Genomic DNA, 20,752 nt, shown 5'->3' with positions numbered 1-20,752 from the left:
GACGAGAACCGTTACACTATATGTATTTGTATTTACATTAGGCTATAGCCTACAAATAGCTATACCATATAGTCACAGGCCTATTAGGCTATAGGCCTACTGCAAATTATTGTTGTTCCTGAACCAAATGGCAGCGCTATCCTTCAGCACCACAAGTTGGTTCAACTTCTTTAACATCATTACGCAATCCTGGCGCTGTCCTTTCAGCACCCCGAAGGGCGCTCCAATCGCTTAATATAACACTCATCACGATCTGTTGCCTACGCCTAATAGTCCTTCTCATCTCTTAATAATAATAATAGTAATATTTTATTATTATTATAACATAAGATCATCACTTCTCACAATGGTGCTCGTTTAGTAAAGTCAGATCAAAGCTGAATCAATGTCTCGCAAGATCACATAATGATGAATTCACATTTTACATAACATAACCATATATAATACCATAGCATAGGCCTTCAACGTTTACTGTTCCACCAAAAACACCTCTTAATTTCTAATGAGATTTCAGGATGGTGAGCTGAAGCTGAATAGTCAGACAAAAAAATATAATGTGCCAAAACTGTGCCACTAGACAGGACATATGGTTTGATTGAAACAAAATACAAGAAAGGCTAATAGTTTGTTAACATCATCTGCTCTAATTCGCTCATGAAACAGTAATTCAAGAAGATCTAAATGCATGAAGCTGATTGAGATCAATCAAATTATTAACATGGAGATGCAGTTTGGAAGTAAAATGTAAAACTTGTAAAATGTGAAGAATTATAATTTACGATGGACAGTGATGATGGCCTATTTTGAAATTAGGTAGCCTATGCCTAACTTGGTGTTTGAGGGTATTACAAATAGAACATTTTCTTGAGACAATATGTGTGGGCACATGCAGACCTAGCTATCGAAGGAGCATATGCATTTTCTATAATGATAGGCTATTAAATTGGCTACATCTGTCGGTACAATCTTTGAGGAAAAATGCTCTTCCTCACCTAAAAAAATAGCACTACACCACTGGTAATATATCAATAATTATTGTTTACAAATGAGCTATGACATAGTCAGGCACAACTTTGGATTTCACCCCCATCTCAATGGTTTTGACCGTTTAGAAGTATTTACAGAGATGTTCTCTTCTTTCAATTCGGCCATACAGTTCACCTCGCAAAAGTGATTGCTTGTTATGAAACGATTCACTCTACCGTATATATTTAAAAATGAACATATACAACTATTGTTTAAAGCAAAACTATCAAAACTATTGCTGAACCTGGACAATCAAAATAACAGCTATTGTAAGCCCTGTTCAGCAGGTAGGCTATTGCCAGATGAAAGTTGTCTTTGGTAGTTTACTTTAATTCTGGTAAAACACCATTTTCAATGGCTCATAGATAACAATAACCTAGCAAATGACTTAGGTTGTTACACAACTAATAAAGCCTAATACCACACAAGCCATTTTAGCATTTGTATGCTGAAGGTGCCACGCAGATGGGCAAGATCAGGAACAGGCCGCCTACCTCGCATTGGTCAGCCCGTGAAGCTGGGCACAGTGCGAAATTTGACTAGGCTCCTGATATTGTCTGGTGTTGTTAGGCATGTAAAATTACTTGTAGATCAACACAGTTACATGCATTTCGACACTGAAACAGAAGAAGCATCATTTGTCACAAAAGATTAGATATTTTTTTAGAAAGAATGTAATATGAAGCAAAAAAAACTGAACTGGTGATTAGTAAGGTTAGAATTGGTGACATGCATCTTAAACAATTGAATCGGGTGAATCGTTACGTAGCTAATTCGGGTGCATTTGTTTGTTCAAATATCTTAATTTTTTTAAATCTTAATTTTACCCATGAATAATGCTTGAAAAGGCAATGAGAATGGAAGCATCTGTTTGTTGTGGATCTGTGGTTTCAAGCATCTAGACAGTCAGTGTAAGAAACATAATTTATTTACAATGTAGAACATTCAGAGAGTGTTTTTTGCTCATTTCTCCTTGAACTAACTTTCAGATTTTGTGCTATAACCTAGTCCCAGATCTGTGTGTGCTATACACCAATCGTCATTGAGTTGGCGATATACCACAAACAGATCTGAGAGCAGACTCCAATGCCCTAGGCCTCACGTTGTGTTGTGACTACTACTTACCACTCCAACAGGGAAGGCCAGCACGGCCATCATCCAGTCCCTCAGGCCAATGAGCTTCCTAAGCTGCCTCTCCTGCTCCTGGCTCTCACTTCCCTTGGTCAGCAGGCTGGACAGGTCTGTCAGCACACACACGCCAAAGAACACTGCCTGGATAACCTAGAACAGGGGAGGAGAAGACACATGTAGATCACATCATGTGTACTTCCAGACAGATCAGCCACACACAGAGTACATAATAGTTTGTGCTTTTTTTAAAGTATAGCTGCTCCAGGAGTAGTCACAGAAAAGCATTTTCTGCACATTTTAAAGGGATTCACCGATACTTTAGTAATTCTGAAAGTAGCGCACAGGTGCCAAAAGTAGTTCTCGAAAATTATGGATATGTGCACCACGCCATTGCTCTCCCTCTTGCTCTACTGTGTGTGCATCTAGCTAGCTGTTCCTCAAATGGCAAGGGCCTAAAGCTGGCCCACGTGGGGCAAAACAGTTGCTTTCAAACTAAGGATTTTGTGGATAATTGTCACGTAGGTATGAATGAGTCGGGAGACAGACACAGGAATGCGTAATATTTTTTTAAAATTAAGCCCACATTACGGTGTGCCGTGCAAAGGCACGGGGACGAAGAGCAAACAAACACATAACAAAACACAGGGTAGAAACCGAAAACAAAAGAGCGAGGAGTACCTCGAATAAATAACACTAGCGCACAATGATTAACACACAGGACGAGACCCGTAATCTGCGCAATCCACAAAGGCACGAAAGCCAGAACACACAGCATAGGTACTCACACGCACCAACGGACATTGTAACAATAATGGACAGCCCAATGGAAACCAAAGGCCACACTTATGCAGGTACTAATCAGTGGGAATAGGGGGCAGGTGTGCATAATGAAAGTTCCAGAGGGATCTGCACCAGCAGCGCGATGACACCGGCCTCGAGGACGATCACAGGAATGCAGTGTGGGTCAATCAGGACCAGATGCAGCTGCCGAAGTTGCGCCGTCATCGTGATGTGCCAGTTGCGGCTGCCAAAGTTGCGACGGCGTCGGACGGACCGGTTGTGGCGGCGTCAGACGGGCCAGTTGTGGCGAAGTCAGAAGAACCAGTTGCAGCTGCCGAAGTCCCGTAAGTGCCGGACGGACCAGTCGCAGGGTCGTCAGAGGGGCTATTCCTGCTGTCTCCTTTTATGGTACATTATTCTGTCACTTTGGCATGAAGGATCGGGAGACAGAAGCAGGAATGCGTAATAAGGTTTATTATTACACCCAAAATTAGGGCGAGCGGTGTAAAGACACGGGGACAAAAACCAAACAAACACGTACACAAAACACAGGGTTGAAACCCAAACAAAAGAGCGAGGAGTACCTCGAATAAATAGCACAAACGCACAAAGATTAACACACGGGACGAGACCTGTAATCATCTGCGCAATCCACAATGGCACGAAAGCCAAACCACACAGCACAAGTACTCACACAACCAACGGACATAATAACAATAATCGACAGCACCATGGTGAACAAAAGGCACATATATATATATACAAATACAATCAGTGGGAATAGGGGCCAGGTGTGCGCAATTAATGTTCCGGCGGGATCCGTGACACTAATTGAGGTAAAACGGTAATTCTGCTCATAGATTGTGCATGTATGAAATACACATTGACACATCCCGTCCAAAGCGTAAGGTTTACAAAAAATGCTTACAAGTCGCCAAAGTACCAAAGCATGTCTTTAAAGCTGCAATATGTAACTTTTTGGGCGACCTGACCCAATTCACATAGAAATCTGAGTTATAGATTTGTCATTCTCATTGAAAGCAAGTCTAAGAAGTGGTAGATCTGTTCAATGTGCTCTATTTCTATGCTTCCCGTTCTTAAGTTTTGTTTTTGAGTCTTTTACTTTCAGTTTTGTACAGTTTTGCTTCAAACAGCTGAAAGAAAATACTAAAATACTATATTTTTGGTGTAATGAAAATATATATTCACAGCGGTTTAGATGGTACAATGATTCTCTACACGATCCATTGCTTGTTTTATCACAAACTGAAATTAGGCAAACTATTCGAATTTTAGCAACCAGGAAATGGTTGATAATTTTGGGTCACAAAATCAGTAGTTCCTCATCTCTCAAGAGCACAGTAGCTTCAAATATTTACATCACATTATATTCATGAAAAACATAGTAATCCTTAAAAAGATATCTACAATACATTAATACAGTGAGCTCCAAAAGAGTTGGGAGAGTGATAATTTGTTTTGCCTCTGTACTCCAGCACTTCGAATTTGAAATTATACAATGACGATGAGTTTAAAGTGCAGACTGTCAGCTTTAATTTGAGTGTATTTTCACTCATATCGGGTGAACTGTACATAAATTACAGCACTTTTTGCACATAGTCCCCACATTTTAGAGGAACAAAAGTATTGGGACAAATGATCTTATATGTGTATTAAAGTAGTAGAAAATTAAGTATTTGGTCACATATTCATAGCATGCAATGACTACATAAAGCTTGTGACTCTACAAACTTGTAGGATGCATTTGCTGTTTGTTTTAGTTGTGTTTCAGATTATGTTGTGAATGGTAAATAATGTATTGTATAATTTTGGGGTTACTTTTATTGTAAATAAGAATAGAATATGTTTCTAAACACTTCTACATTCATGTGGATGCGGCAATGATTATAGATAATCGTGAATGAATCGTGAATAATGATGAGTGAGAAAGTTACAGATGCACAAACATCATACCCCCAAGACATGCTAACCTCTCACCATTATAATAACAGGGGAGGTTAGCATTTTATATCATACCCCCAAGACATGCTAACCTCTCACCATTACAATAACAGGGGAGGTTAACATTTTATATCATACCCCCAAGACATGCTAACCTCTCACCATTACAATAACAGGGGAGGTTAACATTTTATATCATACCCCCAAGACATGCTAACCTCTCACCATTATAATAACAGGGGAGGTTAGCATTTTATATCATACCCCCAAGACATGCTAACCTCTCACCATTACAATAACAGGGGAGGTTAGCATTTTATATCATACCCCCAAGACATGCTAACCTCTCACCATTACAATAACAGGGGAGGTTAGCATTTTATATCATACCCCCAAGACATGCTAACCTCTCACCATTACAATAACAGGGGAGGTTAGCATTCCATATCATACCCCCAAGACATGCTAACCTCTCACCATTACAATAACAGGGGAGGTTAGCAGTTTTGGGAGGGGGTATGATACTTGTGCATCTGTAGTCATTGTGTGCTATGAATATGGGACCAAATACTTAACTTTTTCCAACTTTAATACACATACACAAGTACATTTTTCCCAATTCTTTTGGTTCCCTAAACTGGGGGACTTGTCACGACTCCCACCGAAGTTGGCTCCCCCGCCTGTTCAGGTGGTGCTTGGTGGTCGTAGTCACCGGCCTACTAGCTGCCACCAATCCCTTTTTCTTTTCGGTTAGTTTTGTCTCATTTGTTACACCTGTTCCTATTTTTTGTATGCCTGATGTTCTTCCCTATTTAGCGTATGGAACCCGGCCCTTTGTTGTGCGTTATTATTTTGATGTTCACGTTGTATCGTTGGTGTTGTTAGTGCTCTGGACCTTGTTTTGGGTTGGTCAGTGTTTGCGCCCTGCGTGTCGGGCATTTCATTTTGGTGCCGTATTAAAGTGCACTTTTCCCCTGGACCTCTCTGCTCTCTGCGCCTGATTCCTCTCTACACACCTAGCCAGCCATGACAGAATCCCGCACCTGTTAATATGGAATCAGCAGGAGCAGCCACACCTCCTCTCCCATCGATGGAGGAGAGGGTCCTCCATCACACCACCGTTCTTCACCGGATTGGGTCCGCCATGGATCAAATGATGGAGAGGATGGACCGACCCGGCGATGGACCGACACGACTCGGCGAGAGATCACTACCCCGAGTTCACCCGCCGATTCCGGGCTGTGTTCGATCACCCACCGGAGGGCCGAGCGGCGGGTGAACGGCTGTTCCACCTGCGACAGGAGACAAGGAGCATGCAGGACTTTGCCCTGGAGTTCCGGACCTTGGCCGCAGGAGCAGGGTGGAACGACAGGGCCTTGATGGATCACTTCCGTTGTAGCCTCAGGGAGGACGTCCGCAGGGAGCTAGTGTGTCGGGACACTACTCTCTCATTGGATGAACTGATGGACATGTCCATTCGTCTGGACAACCTGCTGGCTGCCCGCAGGCGTCCGGAATGGGCCTTGTTGATTCCACCCCCAGGCCCTCCTGCTCCCATCCCCATGGAGTTAGGGGGGGCTGCATCGAGGGGGACCGGAGGAGGAGTTTCCTCCTGCACCAGTTGTGGTCGGCGAGGACACACAGCCGACCGGTGCTGGAGGAGCTCGTCTGGGAGTCGGGAGGGCAGGCGGAGCACTACTCGTTCACCCCAGGTGAGTCTGCACCAGACTCACCCAGAGCTTCCTGTCGGCTATATGTTTGTGCTAACCTCTTTCCCCGGGTTTTCTCCCTCTCTACAGCATAAGGCGCTAGTCGATTCAGGCGCAGCTGGGAACTTTATGGATCATGGGCTCGCACTAAGGCTAGGGATTCCCTTAGTGTCGTTAGACCAACCTTTCCCCGTGCACTCCTTAGATAGCCGACCATTAGGGTCAGTGCTGGTCAGGGAGGCCACGGTGCCACTGGACATGGTAACGCAGGGGGGTCATAAGGAACGGATTAGTCTATTCCTTATTGATTCACCTGCGTTTCCAGTGGTGCTGGGAATTCCATGGCTAGCTCATCACAACCCGGTGATTTCATGGAGACAGGGGGCTCTTCGAGGGTGGACAGAGGAGTGTTCAGGCAGGTGTATAGGAGTTTCCGTAGGTGGGACTATGGTGGAGTGTCCAGACCAGGTCTCCACCGTGCGCATACCCTCTGAATATGCTGATTTGGCTATCGCCTTATGTATGAAGAAGGTGACCCAATTACCACCCCATCGTCGAGGGGATTGCGCGATAAACCTCCTGGAGAATGCTGCACTTCCTAGGAGTCACGTGTACCCATTGTCCCAGGATGAGACAGTGGCTATGGAGACATATGTCACTGAATCTCTGGGGCAGGGGTACATTCGGCCCTCCACGTCACCCGTCTCCTCTAGCTTCTTTTTTTGTGATGAAGGAGGGAGGTCTGCGTCCGTGCATTGATTATAGAGGTCTAAATTCAATCACAGTGGGGTTTAGTTACCCACTACCTCTCATCGCTACGGCGTTGGAATCATTTCACGGGGCGCGTTTCTTCACAAAACTGGACCTGAGGAGTGCGTATAACCTGGTGCGTATCCAGGGAGGAGATGAGTGGAAAAGCGCATGAGTACCTCGTCATGCCATATAGATTGAAGAATGCTCCAGCCGTCTTCCAATCTTTCATAGACAACATTCTCTGAGAACTGCACGGGCAGGGAGTGGTAGTGTACATCGATGACATCTTGATCTATTATGCCACACGCGCCGCGCACGTGTCTCTGGTGCGTAAGGTACTTGGGCGACTGCTGGAGCATGACCTGTATGTCAAGGCTGAGAAATGGGTGTTCTCCAAACAAGCCGTTGTGATGGTGATGGAGTGTGACCACGTTACAGCCGTGCGTAATTGGCCGACTCCGACCGTGGTAAAAGAGATGCAGCGGTTTTTAGGGTTTGCCAATTACTACCGGAGGTTTATCCGGGGTTTTGGTCAGGTGGCTGCTGCCATTGCCTCACTGCTGAAGGGAGGACCGGCGTGCTTGCGCTTGTCAGCAGAGGCGGGCAGAGCTTTTAGTCATCTGAAGGGGCTGTTCACCAATGCGCCAGAGTTGGCTCATCCGGACCCCTCTTTAGCGTTCATAGTGGAGGTGGATGTGTCCGAGGCGGGGGTCGGGGACGTGCTGTCCCAGCGCTCAGGCGAGCCACCAAAGCTCTGCCCTTGTACTTTTTTTTCAAAGAAGTTCGGCCCAGTGGAGCAAAACTATAACGTGGGAGACCGGGAGTTAGCTATAGTCAAGACTCTGAAGGTGTGGAGACATTGGCTTGAGCGGGCTAAGCACCCTTTTCTCATCTGGACTGACCTTCGTAATCTCGAGTATATCCAGGTAGCGAGGAGAATGAATCCACGTCAGGCTAGATGGGCCATGTACTTTACCCGGTTCTGCTTCACCATCTCATACCGTCCAGGCTCCCAGAACACTAAAGCCGACGCGCTGTCCTGCCTATATGATACCGAGGAGCGGTCCATCGAGCCGACTCCCATCATTCCATCTTCACGTCTCATGGCACCGGTGGTATGGGAGGTGGACGCGGAGATAGAGAGGGCATTACGGTTGGAGCCTGCCCCCCCTCAGTGTCCAGCGGGGGCTCAGTACGTGCCGCGGGTGTCCATGACAGATTGATTCGTTGGGCTCCTCGGGTCATCCTGGCATCGGGAGGACAGTGCGGAGTCTTAGGGGGAGATACTGGTGGCCCACGTTGTCGAAGGATGTGAGGTTTTATGTCTCCAACTGCTCAGTGTGCGCAGTGTGCGCAAGGCTCCTCGACACCTTCCTAGAGGAAAGTTACAGCCCCTCCCCGTTCCACAACGGCCGTGGTCACGCTTGTCGGTGGACTTCCTCACTGACCTTCCCCTGTCCCAGGGAAGTACCGCGATCCTGGTCGTTGTGGATCGGTTTTCTAAGTCCTGCCGTCTCATCCCGTTGCCCGGTTTCCCTACGTCCCTGCAGACTGCGGAGGCTCTGTTTACCCATGTCTTCCGGCACTATGGGGTGCCTGAGGACATCGTCTCTGATCGGGGTCCCCAGTTCATGTCCAGAGTTTGGAGATCGTTTATGGAGAGGCTGGGGGTCTCGGTCAGCTTGACCTCAGGTTTCCACCCCGAGAGTAATGGGCAGGTGGAGCGAGTAAACCAGGATGTGGGCAGGTTTCTGCAGTCGTATTGCCGGGACCAGCCAGGGGAGTGGGCGAGGTATGTTCCTTGGGCAGAGCTTGCTCAGAACTCCCTTCGCAACTCCTCGACTAACATGTCTCCCTTCCAGTGTTTGTTGGGCTACCAGCCGGTCCTGGCCCCATGGCATCAGAGCCAGACCGAAGCTCCTGCGGTGGAGGAATGGGTGTAGCGCTCAAAGGACACCTGGAAAGCCGTCCAGGAATTGCTGAGACTGGCTGGGGAACGGCAGACGAAGAGCGCTGACCAGCACCGCAGTGAGGCCCCCGTGTTCGCACCGGGGGACCGGGTCTGGCTCTCGACCCGAAACCTGTCCCTCCGCCTGCCCTGCCGGAAGCTGGGGCCGCAGTGTGTGGGGCCATTTAAAGTCCTGAGGAGGATAAACGAGGTGTGTTATAGGTTACAACTACCTGCTTATTATCGTATTAACCCCTCGTTTCATGTGTCTCTCCTCAGGCCGGTGGTGGCTGGTCCCCTACAAGAAGGTGAGGTGCCTGAGGTCCCTCCGCCCCCTCTGGACATCGGGGGGTCCCCGGCATACACAGTACGTAGCATTCTGGACTCGAGACGCCGGGTGAGGGGCCTACAGTACCTCGTGGACTGGGAGGGGTACGGTCCGGAGGAGAGGTGCTGGGTACCGGTGGGGGACATTTTGGACCCTTCACTCCTGAGAGACTTCCACTGCCTCCACCCGGTTTGCCCGGCGCCTCTCACTCCAGGCCGCTCTCGAAGCCTGCGAGTGCCGCGCGTCAGTGGGGGGGGGGTACTGTCATGACTCCCACCGAAGTTGGCATCCCCGCCTGTTCAGGTGGTGCTTGGTGGTGGTAGTCACCGGCCTACTAGCTGCCACCAATCCCTTTTTCTTTTCGGTTAGTTTGGTCTCATTTGTTACACCTGTTCCTATTTTGTGTATGCTTGATGTTCCTCCCTATTTAGCGTATGGAACCCGCCCCTTTGTTGTGCGTTATTATTTTGATGGTCACGTTGTATCGTTGGTGTTGTTAGTGCTCTGTACCTTGTTTTGGGTTGGTCAGTGTTTGCGCCCTGCGTGTCGGGCATTTCATTTTGGTGCCGTATTAAAGTGCACTTTTCCCCTGGACCTCTCTGCTCTCTGCGCTTGATTCCTCTCTACACACCTAGCCAGCCGTGACAGAATCCCGCACCTGTTAATATGGAATCAGCAGGAGCAGCCACACCTCCTCTCCCATCGATGGAGGAGAGGGTCCTCCATCACACCACCGTTCTTCACCGGATTGGGTCCGCCATGGATCAAATAATGGAGAGGATGGACCGACCCGGCGATGGACCGACACAACTCGGCGAGAGATCACTACCCCGAGTTCACCCGCCGATTCCGGGCTGTGTTCGATCACCCACCGGAGGGCCGAGCGGCCGGTGAACGGCTGTTCCACCTGCAACAGGAGACAAGGAGCATGCAGGACTTTGCCCTGGAGTTCCGGACCTTGGCCGCAGGAGCAGGGTGGAACGACAGGACCTTGATGGATCACTTCCGTTGTAGCCTCAGGGAGGACGTCCGCAGGGAGCTAGTGTGTCGGGACACTACTCTCTCATTGGATGAACTGATGGACATGTCCATTCGTCTGGACAACCTGCTGGCTGCCCGCAGGCGTCCGGAATGGGCCTTGTTGATTCCACCCCCAGGCCCTCCTGCTCCCATCCCCATGGAGTTAGGGGGGGCTGCATCGAGGGGGACCGGAGGAGGAGTTTCCTCCTGCACCAGTTGTGGTCGGCGAGGACACACGGCCGACCGGTGCTGGAGGAGCTCGTCTGGGAGTCGGGAGGGCAGGCGGAGCACTACTCGTTTACCCCAGGTGAGTCTGCACCAGACTCACCCAGAGCTTCCTGTCGGCTATATGTTTGTGCTAACCTCTTTCCCTGGGTTTTCTCCCTCTCTACAGCATAAGGCGCTAGACGATTCAGGCGCAGCTGGGAACTTTATGGATCATGGGCTCGCACTAAGGCAAAGGATTCCCTTAGTGTCGTTAGACCAACCTTTCCCCGTGCACTCCTTAGATAGCCGACCATTAGGGTCAAAATCAAATCAAATCAAATCAAATCAAATGTATTTGTCACATACACATGGTTAGCAGATGTTAATGCGAGTGTAGCGAAATGCTTGTGCTTCTAGTTCCGACAATGCAGTAATAACCAACAAGTAATCTAACTAACAATTCCTAATCTACTGTCTTATACACAGTGTAAGGGGATAAAGAATATGTACATAAGGATATATGAGTGAGTGATGGTACAGAGCAGCTTAGGCAAGATACAGTAGATGGTATCGAGTACAGTATATACATGTGAGATGAATATGTAAACAAAGTGGCATAGTTAAAGTGGCTAGTGATACATGTATTACATAAGGATGCAGTCGATGATATAGAGTACAGTATATAGGTATGCATATGAGATGAATAATGTAGGGTAAGTAACATTATATAAGGTAGCATTGTTTAAAGTGGCTAGTGATATATTTACAACATTTCCCATCAGTTCCCATTATTAAAGTGGCTGGAGTTGAGTCAGTGTCAGTGTGTAGGCAGCAGCCACTCAATGTTAGTGGTGGCTGTTTAACAGTCTGATGGCCTTGAGATAGAAGCTGTTTTTCAGTCTCTCGGTCCCAGCTTTGATGCACCTGTACTGACCTCGCCTTCTGGATGATAGCGGGGTGAACAGGCAGTGGCTCGGGTGGTAGATATCCTTGATGATCTTTATGGCCTTCCTGTAACATCGGGTGGTGTAGGTGTCCTGGAGGGCAGGTAGTTTGCCCCCGATGATGCGTTGTGCAGACCTCACTACCCTCTGGAGAGCCTTACGGTTGAGGGCGGAGCAGTTGCCGTACCAGGCGGTGATACAGCCCGCCAGGATGCTCTCGATTGTGCCTCTGTAGAAGTTTGTGAGTGCTTTTGGTGACAAGCCGAATTTCTTCAGCCTCCTGAGGTTGAAGAGGCGCTGCTGCGCCTTCTTCACGATGCTGTCTGTGTGAGTGGTCCAATTCAGTTTGTCTGTGATGTGTATGCCGAGGAACTTAAAACTTGCTACTCTCTCCACTACTGTTCCATCGATGTGGATAGGGGGGTGATCCCTCTGCTGTTTCCTGAAGTCCACAATCATCTCCTTAGTTTTGTTGACGTTGAGTGTGAGGTTATTTTCCTGACACCACACTCCGAGGGCCCTCACCTCCTCCCTGTAGGCCGTCTCGTCGTTGTTGGTAATCAAGCCTACCACTGTTGTGTCGTCCGCAAACTTGATGATTGAGTTGGAGGCGTGCGTGGCCACGCAGTCGTGGGTGAGCAGGGAGTACAGGAGAGGGCTCAGAACGCACCCTTGTGGGGCCCCAGTGTTGAGGATCAGCGGGGAGGAGATGTTGTTACCTACCCTCACCACCTGGGGGCGGCCCGTCAGGAAGTCCAGTACCCAGTTGCACAGGGCGGGGTCGAGACCCAGGGTCTCGAGCTTGATGACGAGCTTGGAGGGTACTATGGTGTTGAATGCCGAGCTGTAGTCGATGAACAGCATTCTCACATAGGTATTCCTCTTGTCCAGATGGGTTAGGGCAGTGTGCAGTGTGGTTGAGATTGCATCGTCTGTGGACCTATTTGAGCGGTAAGCAAATTGGAGTGGGTCTAGGGAGTCAGGTAGGGTGGAGGTGATATGGTCCTTGACTAGTCTCTCAAAGCACTTCATGATGACGGAAGTGAGTGCTACGGGGCGGTAGTCGTTTAGCTCAGTTACCTTAGCTTTCTTGGGAACAGGAACGATGGTGGCCCTGTTGAAGCATGTGGGAACAGCAGACTGGTATAGGGATTGATTGAATATGTCCGTAAACACACCAGCCAGCTGGTCTGCGCATGCTCTGAGGGCGCGGGTGGGGATGCCGTCTGGGCCTGCAGCCTTGCGAGTCAGTGCTGGTCAGGGAGGCCACGGTGCCACTGGACATGGTAACGCAGGGGGGTCATAAGGAACGGATTAGTCTATTCCTTATTGATTCACCTGCATTTCCAGTGGTGCTGGGAATTCCATGGCTAGCTCATCACAACCCGGTGATTTCATGGAGACAGGGGGCTCTTCGAGGGTGGACAGAGGAGTGTTCAGGCAGGTGTATAGGAGTTTCCGTAGGTGGGACTACGGTGGAGTGTCCAGACCAGGTCTCCACCGTGCGCATACCCTCTGAATATGCTGATTTGGCTATCGCCTTATGTATGAAGAAGGTGACCCAATTACCACCCCATCGTCGAGGGGATTGCGCGATAAACCTCCTGGAGAACGCTGCACTTCCTAGGAGTCACGTGTACCCATTGTCCCAGGAGGAGACAGTGGCTATGGAGACATATGTCACTGAATCTCTGGGGCAGGGGTACATTCGGCCCTCCACGTCACCCGTCTCCTCTAGCTTCTTTTTTTGTGATGAAGGAGGGAGGTCTGCGTCTGTGCATTGATTATAGAGGTCTAAATTCAATCACAGTGGGGTTTAGTTACCCACTACCTCTCATCGCTACGGCGGTGGAATCATTTCATGGGGCGCGTTTCTTCACAAAACTGGACCTGAGGAGTGCGTATAACCTGGTGCGTATCCAGGGAGGAGATGAGTGGAAAAGCGCATGAGTACCTCGTCATGCCATATAGATTGAAGAATGCTCCAGCCGTCTTCCAATCTTTCATAGACGAAATTCTCTGAGAACTGCACGGGCAGGGAGTGGTAGTGTACATCGATGACATCTTGATCTATTATGCCACACGCGCCGCGCACGTGTCTCTGGTGCGTAAGGTACTTGGGCGACTGCTGGAGCATGACCTGTATGTCAAGGCTGAGAAATGGGTGTTCTCCAAACAAGCCGTTGTGATGGTGATGGAGTGTGACCACGTTACAGCCGTGCGTAATTGGCCGACTCCGGCCGTGGTAAAAGAGATGCAGCGGTTTTTAGGGTTTGCCAATTACTACCGGAGGTTTATCCGGGGTTTTGGTCAGGTGGCTGCTGCCATTGCCTCACTGCTGAAGGGAGGACTGGCGTGCTTGCGCTTGTCAGCAGAGGCGGGCAGAGCTTTCAGTCATCTGAAGGGGCTGTTCACCAATGCGCCAGTGTTGGCTCATCCGGACCCCTCTTTAGCGTTCATAGTGGAGGTGGATGCGTCCGAGGCGGGGGTCGGGGACGTGCTGTCCCAGCGCTCAGGCGCGCCACCAAAGCTCTGCCCTTGTACATTTTTTTCAAAGAAGCTCGGCCCAGTGGAGCAAAACTATAACGTGGGAGACCGGGAGTTAGCTATAGTCAAGACTCTGAAGGTGTGGAGACATTGGCTTGAGCGGGCTAAGCACCCTTTTCTCATCTGGACTGACCTTCGTAATCTCGAGTATATCCAGGTAGCGAGGAGAATGAATCCACGTCAGGCTAGATGGGCCATGTACTTTACCCGGTTCTGCTTCACCATCTCATACCGTCCAGGCTCCCAGAACACTAAAGCCGACGCGCTGTCCTGCCTATATGATACCGAGGAGCGGTCCATCGAGCCGACTCCCATCATTCCATCTTCACGTCTCATGGCACCGGTGGTATGGGAGGTGGACGCGGAGATAGAGAGGGCATTACGGTTGGAGCCTGCCCCCCCTCAGTGTCCAGCGGGGGCTCAGTACGTGCCGCGGGGTGTCCATGACAGGCTGATTCGTTGGGCTCCTCGGGTCATCCTGGCATCGGGAGGACAGTGCGGAGTCTTAGGGGGAGATACTGGTGGCCCACGTTGTCGAAGGATGTGAGGTTTTATGTCTCCAACTGCTCAGTGTGCGCAGTGTGCGCAAGGCTCCTCGACACCTTCCTAGAGGAAAGTTACAGCCCCTCCCCGTTCCACAACGGCCGTGGTCACGCTTGTCGGTGGACTTCCTCACTGACCTTCCCCTGTCCCAGGGAAGTACCGCAATCCTGGTCGTTGTGGATCGGTTTTCTAAGTCCTGCCGTCTCATCCCGTTGCCCGGTTTCCCTACGGCCCTGCAGACTGCGGAGGCTCTGTTTACCCATGTCTTCCGGCACTATGGGGTGCCTGAGGACATCGTCTCTGATCGGGGTCCCCAGTTCATGTCCAGAGTTTGGAGATCGTTTATGGAGAGGCTGGGGGTCTCGGTCAGCTTGACCTCAGGTTTCCACCCCGAGAGTAATGGGCAGGTGGAGCGAGTAAACCAGGATGTGGGCAGGTTTCTGCAGTCATATTGCCGGGACCAGCCAGGGGAGTGGGCGAGGTATGTTCCTTGGGCAGAGCTTGCTCAGAACTCCCTTCGCAACTCCTCGACTAACATGTCACCCTTCCAGTGTTTGTTGGGCTACCAGCCGGTCCTGGCCCCATGGCATCAGAGCCAGACCGAAGCTCCTGCGGTGGAGGAATGGGTGTAGCGCTCAAAGGACACCTGGAAAGCCGTCCAGGAATTGCTGAGACTGGCTGGGGAACGGCAGACGAAGAGCGCTGACCAGCACCGCAGTGAGGCCCCCGTGTTCGCACCGGGGGACCGGGTCTGGCTCTCGACCCGAAACCTGTCCCTCCGCCTGCCCTGCCGGAAGCTGGGGCCGCAGTGTGTGGGGCCATTTAAAGTCCTGAGGAGGATAAACGAGGTGTGTTATAGGTTACAACTACCTGCTTATTATCGTATTAACCCCTCGTTTCATGTGTCTCTCCTCAGGCCGGTGGTGGCTGGTCCCCTACAAGAAGGTGAGGTGCCTGAGGTCCCTCCGCCCCCTCTGGACATCGGGGGGTCCCCGGCATACACAGTACGTAGCATTCTGGATTCGAGACGCCGGGTGAGGGGCCTACAGTACCTCGTGGACTGGGAGGGGTACGGTCCGGAGGAGAGGTGCTGGGTACCGGTGGGGGACATTTTGGACCCTTCACTCCTGAGAGACTTCCACTGCCTCCACCTGGTTTGCCCGGCGCCTCTCACTCCAGGCCGCTCTCGAAGCCTGCGAGTGCCGCGCGTCAGGGGGGTACTGTCATGACTCCTGGCGAAGTTGGCTCCCCCGCCTGTTCGGGTGGTGCTCGGCAGTCGTCACCGATCCCTTTTTCTTTTTGGGTAGTTTTGTCTCATTTGTTACACCTGTTCCTATTTTGTGTGTGCTTGATTTTCTTCCCTAATTACCGCCCCTTTGTTGTGCGGGATTATTTTGATGTTCACGTTGTAGCGTTGTTGTTGTTAGTGCTCTGTACCTTGTTACCCGTTGTCTTGGGTTGGTCAGTGTTTGCGCCCTGCGTGTCGGGCATTTTATTTTGGTGCCGTATTAAAGTGCACTTTTCCCCTGGACCTCTCTGCTCTCTGTGCCTGATTCCTCGCTACACACCTAGCCAGCCATGACAGGCCTATACACAAAAGGTGAATTTCCTAACGATTCACCCGATATGGATGAAAATACGCTCAAAGGAAAGCTGACAGTCTGCACTTTAACCTCATAGTCATTGTATCATTTCATATCCAAAGTGCTGAAGTATAGAGCCAAAACAACAACAAATGTTTCACTGTCCCAAAACTTTTGGAGCTCAATGTACAGAATGTATATTACAAAGGAGTTCAATTGAGGTTTTCTCTAAAATACGATGAATATTCATGTTAAGTATAGAGATAAATACAAAAAATGGAGATAGATACATTCATAGAGGGTATTTTGTATTTAAATAAGCATTATATAACAACTGAACAATTGCATAAACCCCATCCTGTCAATGTCTATCCCCTTAAGCTAGCATATGTCATTTTGTGTGAGTCTAAGAGCAGTCTGTGGCAGTGGTGGAGATTATTAATGCATTAAATTAAGAGCAAGAGAACATAACAGGGTGTCTTTATCTCCACAGCAAAAATCCAACAGACTGGAAAGTGTGACTTTAATTCTCATTAATTCACTGTTTAATTTAGGATTCCAGGAACCCACATCTTTTTGGTCAGAAAATTGCCTCACAAAGAGGACAGGGTAGTGCCCAGCAACGGCATTAGTATGACACCTAGCTAACACGCAAGACAGGTATTTCATTTCTCAGAAGTTCTTAGTTGTCTTTATATCTTCTACTTCGTTTTTTGCCTCCGTAACAGCATGTTAGCCTGAGGCTATGCTAAAAACGAATGCCTTCCAGGTCTCTTTCACTAAGATCAAATGCAACAGGTTTTTGCTAAGTATAAAACCCTTTACTAGCTCTGCAGGCTCTTTTCCCTACCCTGTATCGCAGGCACTTAGGTGCAACCACAGTAATTCCTGGACTGGAGCGCAAGTCATAAAGTGTTGCTCCACACAACTCAAATGTATACAGCTGGGCCAGAGGGAATCTGGGAAGGAGAAAATGGACGCTGCATGAACAAGAGTGAGCCAGTTTATCTTTACAACAGCTATAGGAGTTATGACGCACGTACAATACAATAATTACAAGCCTGAACATATCCAGTGTGTATTAACTATATTACATTAGAGAAGAGCATTAAGGAAACATCAGTTAGCCATTTATAGAACAATGGGAAGTAATGTAATGTATATAGGAACCTAATTACCTCCACAGTTAGCAGAGGCTGACAGGAGAGTACAGTAGTGCATCATTCCTTAGTTAACGTAGACATTAGGTAATGTCCTACACTCCCCCTATCCCTCTTTACACGTGCTGTGTAGCGTGCTGGCCAGAGGCAGAGAGGGAGAACTGGACTGGATGCTCCAGGGACGGGGACACACTTCATATGTACTAAAGAGCCAGACAGAATATATCTCTGTCCACACCTGCCCCACTCTAAGCATCACCTGACACTCTGACTCTGTGGGGCAAGGCAGGGGGGTTCTGGCACTGTCACCGCAGTTATCAGATGCTACTTATGTGCGTGATACTACTTTTGTGTGGGCATGTGACACATAACATAGAGTAGATGACACTTGCTCTATACGGTTACTTACTTGGCTTAAAACTGCTAAGTTTAACAAACAACGTGGAAGTGAGAGAACAAGTTAAACCAAAGGTATGAACCAAACAGATGCTCAGTTTCACAATCTGTCTGCTCGGCGCCTCACTTTTTTCCGACGGAGGCACTATGTTAAACCTCAGCGAGACTTTTCAGATCATTTGATTCCTCCAAACACAGGGGTTAGAGGTTTTGTTCTGTCTATTGATTGATGTGGACAAAGGCCAGCTGTCACTGGTGGTATAACCCCACGTGACAGCCCTGTGTTCTCCTCCTAATGTATCCCCCTGATGGGAACCTAAATCTGACCCAAACACTCAATAATGGATGACTGAGTCCCAATGAAAATCTATCTACAGGTTAAAATCACAGCAAGGTAAGTGAAGTGTTACAGAATTAGTGTTGACAGATCCATGGATGACAGGCCTACAGCTTGTTTCTAGAGTTTCCCATTCCCCCTTGGAAAGGTCTGGTTCGTTGCACAACAGCCTGCGAGCGAGTGGCATGTCTTATTGTGGATAGAGATTGTGCTGTGATGACATGTTTTTTGTTGTCTGTTCCAATAACTTCTCCATATAGCAACCACTCTAACAGGTAAGATGACTCAATCATGATGAACATTTAGAATAAGAAATGCTTAAAGCAATTGTAATCCGTACCAATAACCAAACCAGTTATTCAAAAGGCCTGTACATACTGTAGCTGGTTCATGTCAAAGTCAATATATTTCCACCTCTGAGTCACTTCATGTTAGATTATTTTCGTCATGGCAATTTTGTATGAGCTAAAACAAGTATTCCCGAGAAGAAGAAAAAACATATTGATGCCAGAATGAGAGGATCCATTATAATGGGAAGAGACATTGTACAATTTAATTACAGTAAATAGGAAGCAAAATAGAGGAGCCAATTGAAGGACTAATCCTGTAATTTGCATATTGACTTCATATTGTCATTTTTCTTATTCCTGTAGGTTCACGATTAAAGATGGAATATTGAACGCACGACAGTCTCTCTCTCACACACACACACACGCACACACACACACACACACACACACACACACACACACACACACACACACACACACACACACACACACACACACACACACACACGCTCTCTCTTGCTCTCACACACACACTCTCTCACAAACACATACTCTCTCACACACGCACGCACATACTTTGTTGTGTCAAGATTTATGACAGGCAAAATCAATAGCTGTTGTAATGCACAATAACAAAACATTTTATTGCTGTTATTGCATTTAACACTATTGCCATAAAAATGGTTGTAAAATAGTTCAGCAGTGGGCTTCTAATATGGAAAACATGAGTCATTGGTAAAAAAAATTGACTGGCCCAATAAAAGTGTGTGCTCTGTGTTTATGTGTGTGTGTGTGTGTCTGTGTGTGTGTGTGTGTGTGTGTGTGTGTGTGTGTGTGTGTGTGTGTGTGTGTGTGTGTGTGTGTGTGTGTGTGTGTGTGTGTGTGTGTGTGGGGGGGGGGTCTGCAGTAATAGTAAAGCTGAAAATTACAATTAATTTCAGAAAACAAAAGTACAACCGCTCCTAGAAAAAAAGACAAGCACGACAGAAAGAGAGATAAAGAAAACATCCTGGGTGTTTCCATTAAACATGTTTTACTACCCAAACCACATTCTGTTAAAATGACGGCTGTGTGATAATGTAACAGGGGAATAATTTGAGCTCGGGACCTTGTTATCTTAATAACATCATCTCGGTTACCCACGGGGCACGGCTGGCTGCTTAATTGTGATTCATGATATGATTACAATGTTGCAACAGAAGGCAAACCGCTTGCGCGCATCAGCAGCAGCCGAGAAGAGAGGGGCACTTTTTAGTGGGTGTGATCTTTTTATGTCTAACACGTGCCCAAAAATGTGAGGAATCCGTATTAACGCTGGAAAAAACAAAACATATTGTAGCGGACATCATAATAAGACATATTAGGCCCGTTTCGCAACCGAGGGTGGGCGGTATCAACATCTGGAGGTAGGTCACTGACCGTCTGTAGCATACCATACTATGACGTGCTACCATTTCTGACCAGGAGCCGTTCTAGAGAACAATATTACACTTACCAGGTCTATGAATGTTAAAAACTTCCAGCTACCGCCGTATGTTTGATGCGCGGGCATGTCAATGGCTTTATAATTGCAGAGGATGGAGAAATAGGACAGGAGGATGGCTACCCTTAGCACCTGAGATGGGATGAGCGCCATGTTTTTTTCCCCTGTTTCCTTGTCTCGTCTCCTGCTTTATCCTCCTGACAGAGCGACGCTGCTATGGGTCTCGCACAGAGCATGGGGGTCGTTGCCTCGGAGAAGGGATGCAGACAGAGAGGAGGGTGCGTACGAGTTGTGCGCGCAGAGCGTGAGGGAAGGGAGGAGGGAGGAGGGGCGTTGCCATAGAAACAGAGACCTCAGCCTCTCATAGATGAGGAGAGGCCAGACCACCGTGTGATGCTCTGCATGCATAAAGAGGCTCCTTCAATGATGTCTTCATAGCCTAGTGAATGGTGTAAGCTAGCTAAGATGTGTACAATAGTATTTTAACCAGAAATGTATTTTTTATTTTGAGGGTTAGTTTTAAGCAATAGAAGGCCTACCAGAATGTGGCAACACACAAAAACACAATTTATGACCTGACACCAGACTTCTTGAATAAGAAACAA

The 20,752-nt window shown here is 48.3% G+C and overlaps 1 protein-coding gene across 1 annotated transcript in view; it reads right to left on the bottom strand.

The window, feature by feature from the left end:
* LOC135557609 (androgen-induced gene 1 protein-like) overlaps positions 1-20,399 on the bottom strand; it is a 63,819-nt gene extending 43,420 nt beyond the window's left edge. Inside the window, exons 1-2 of the mRNA XM_064991048.1 lie at positions 20,160-20,399; positions 2,152-2,307 (exon numbers count right to left, since the gene is read on the bottom strand). Of these exons, the coding sequence (XP_064847120.1) occupies positions 2,152-2,307; positions 20,160-20,300 (297 nt within the window). The 5' untranslated portion in view covers positions 20,301-20,399. The remainder of the gene's footprint in view (positions 1-2,151; positions 2,308-20,159) is intronic.
* Between the last annotated feature and the right edge of the window lie 353 nt (positions 20,400-20,752).

Source organism: Oncorhynchus masou, chromosome 16, assembly GCF_036934945.1.
Source record: "Oncorhynchus masou masou isolate Uvic2021 chromosome 16, UVic_Omas_1.1, whole genome shotgun sequence".
Lineage (NCBI taxonomy): Eukaryota > Metazoa > Chordata > Actinopteri > Salmoniformes > Salmonidae > Oncorhynchus > Oncorhynchus masou.
Note: the sequence above shows the minus strand (reverse complement) of the source record. Positions and strands in the feature narration are given on the sequence as shown.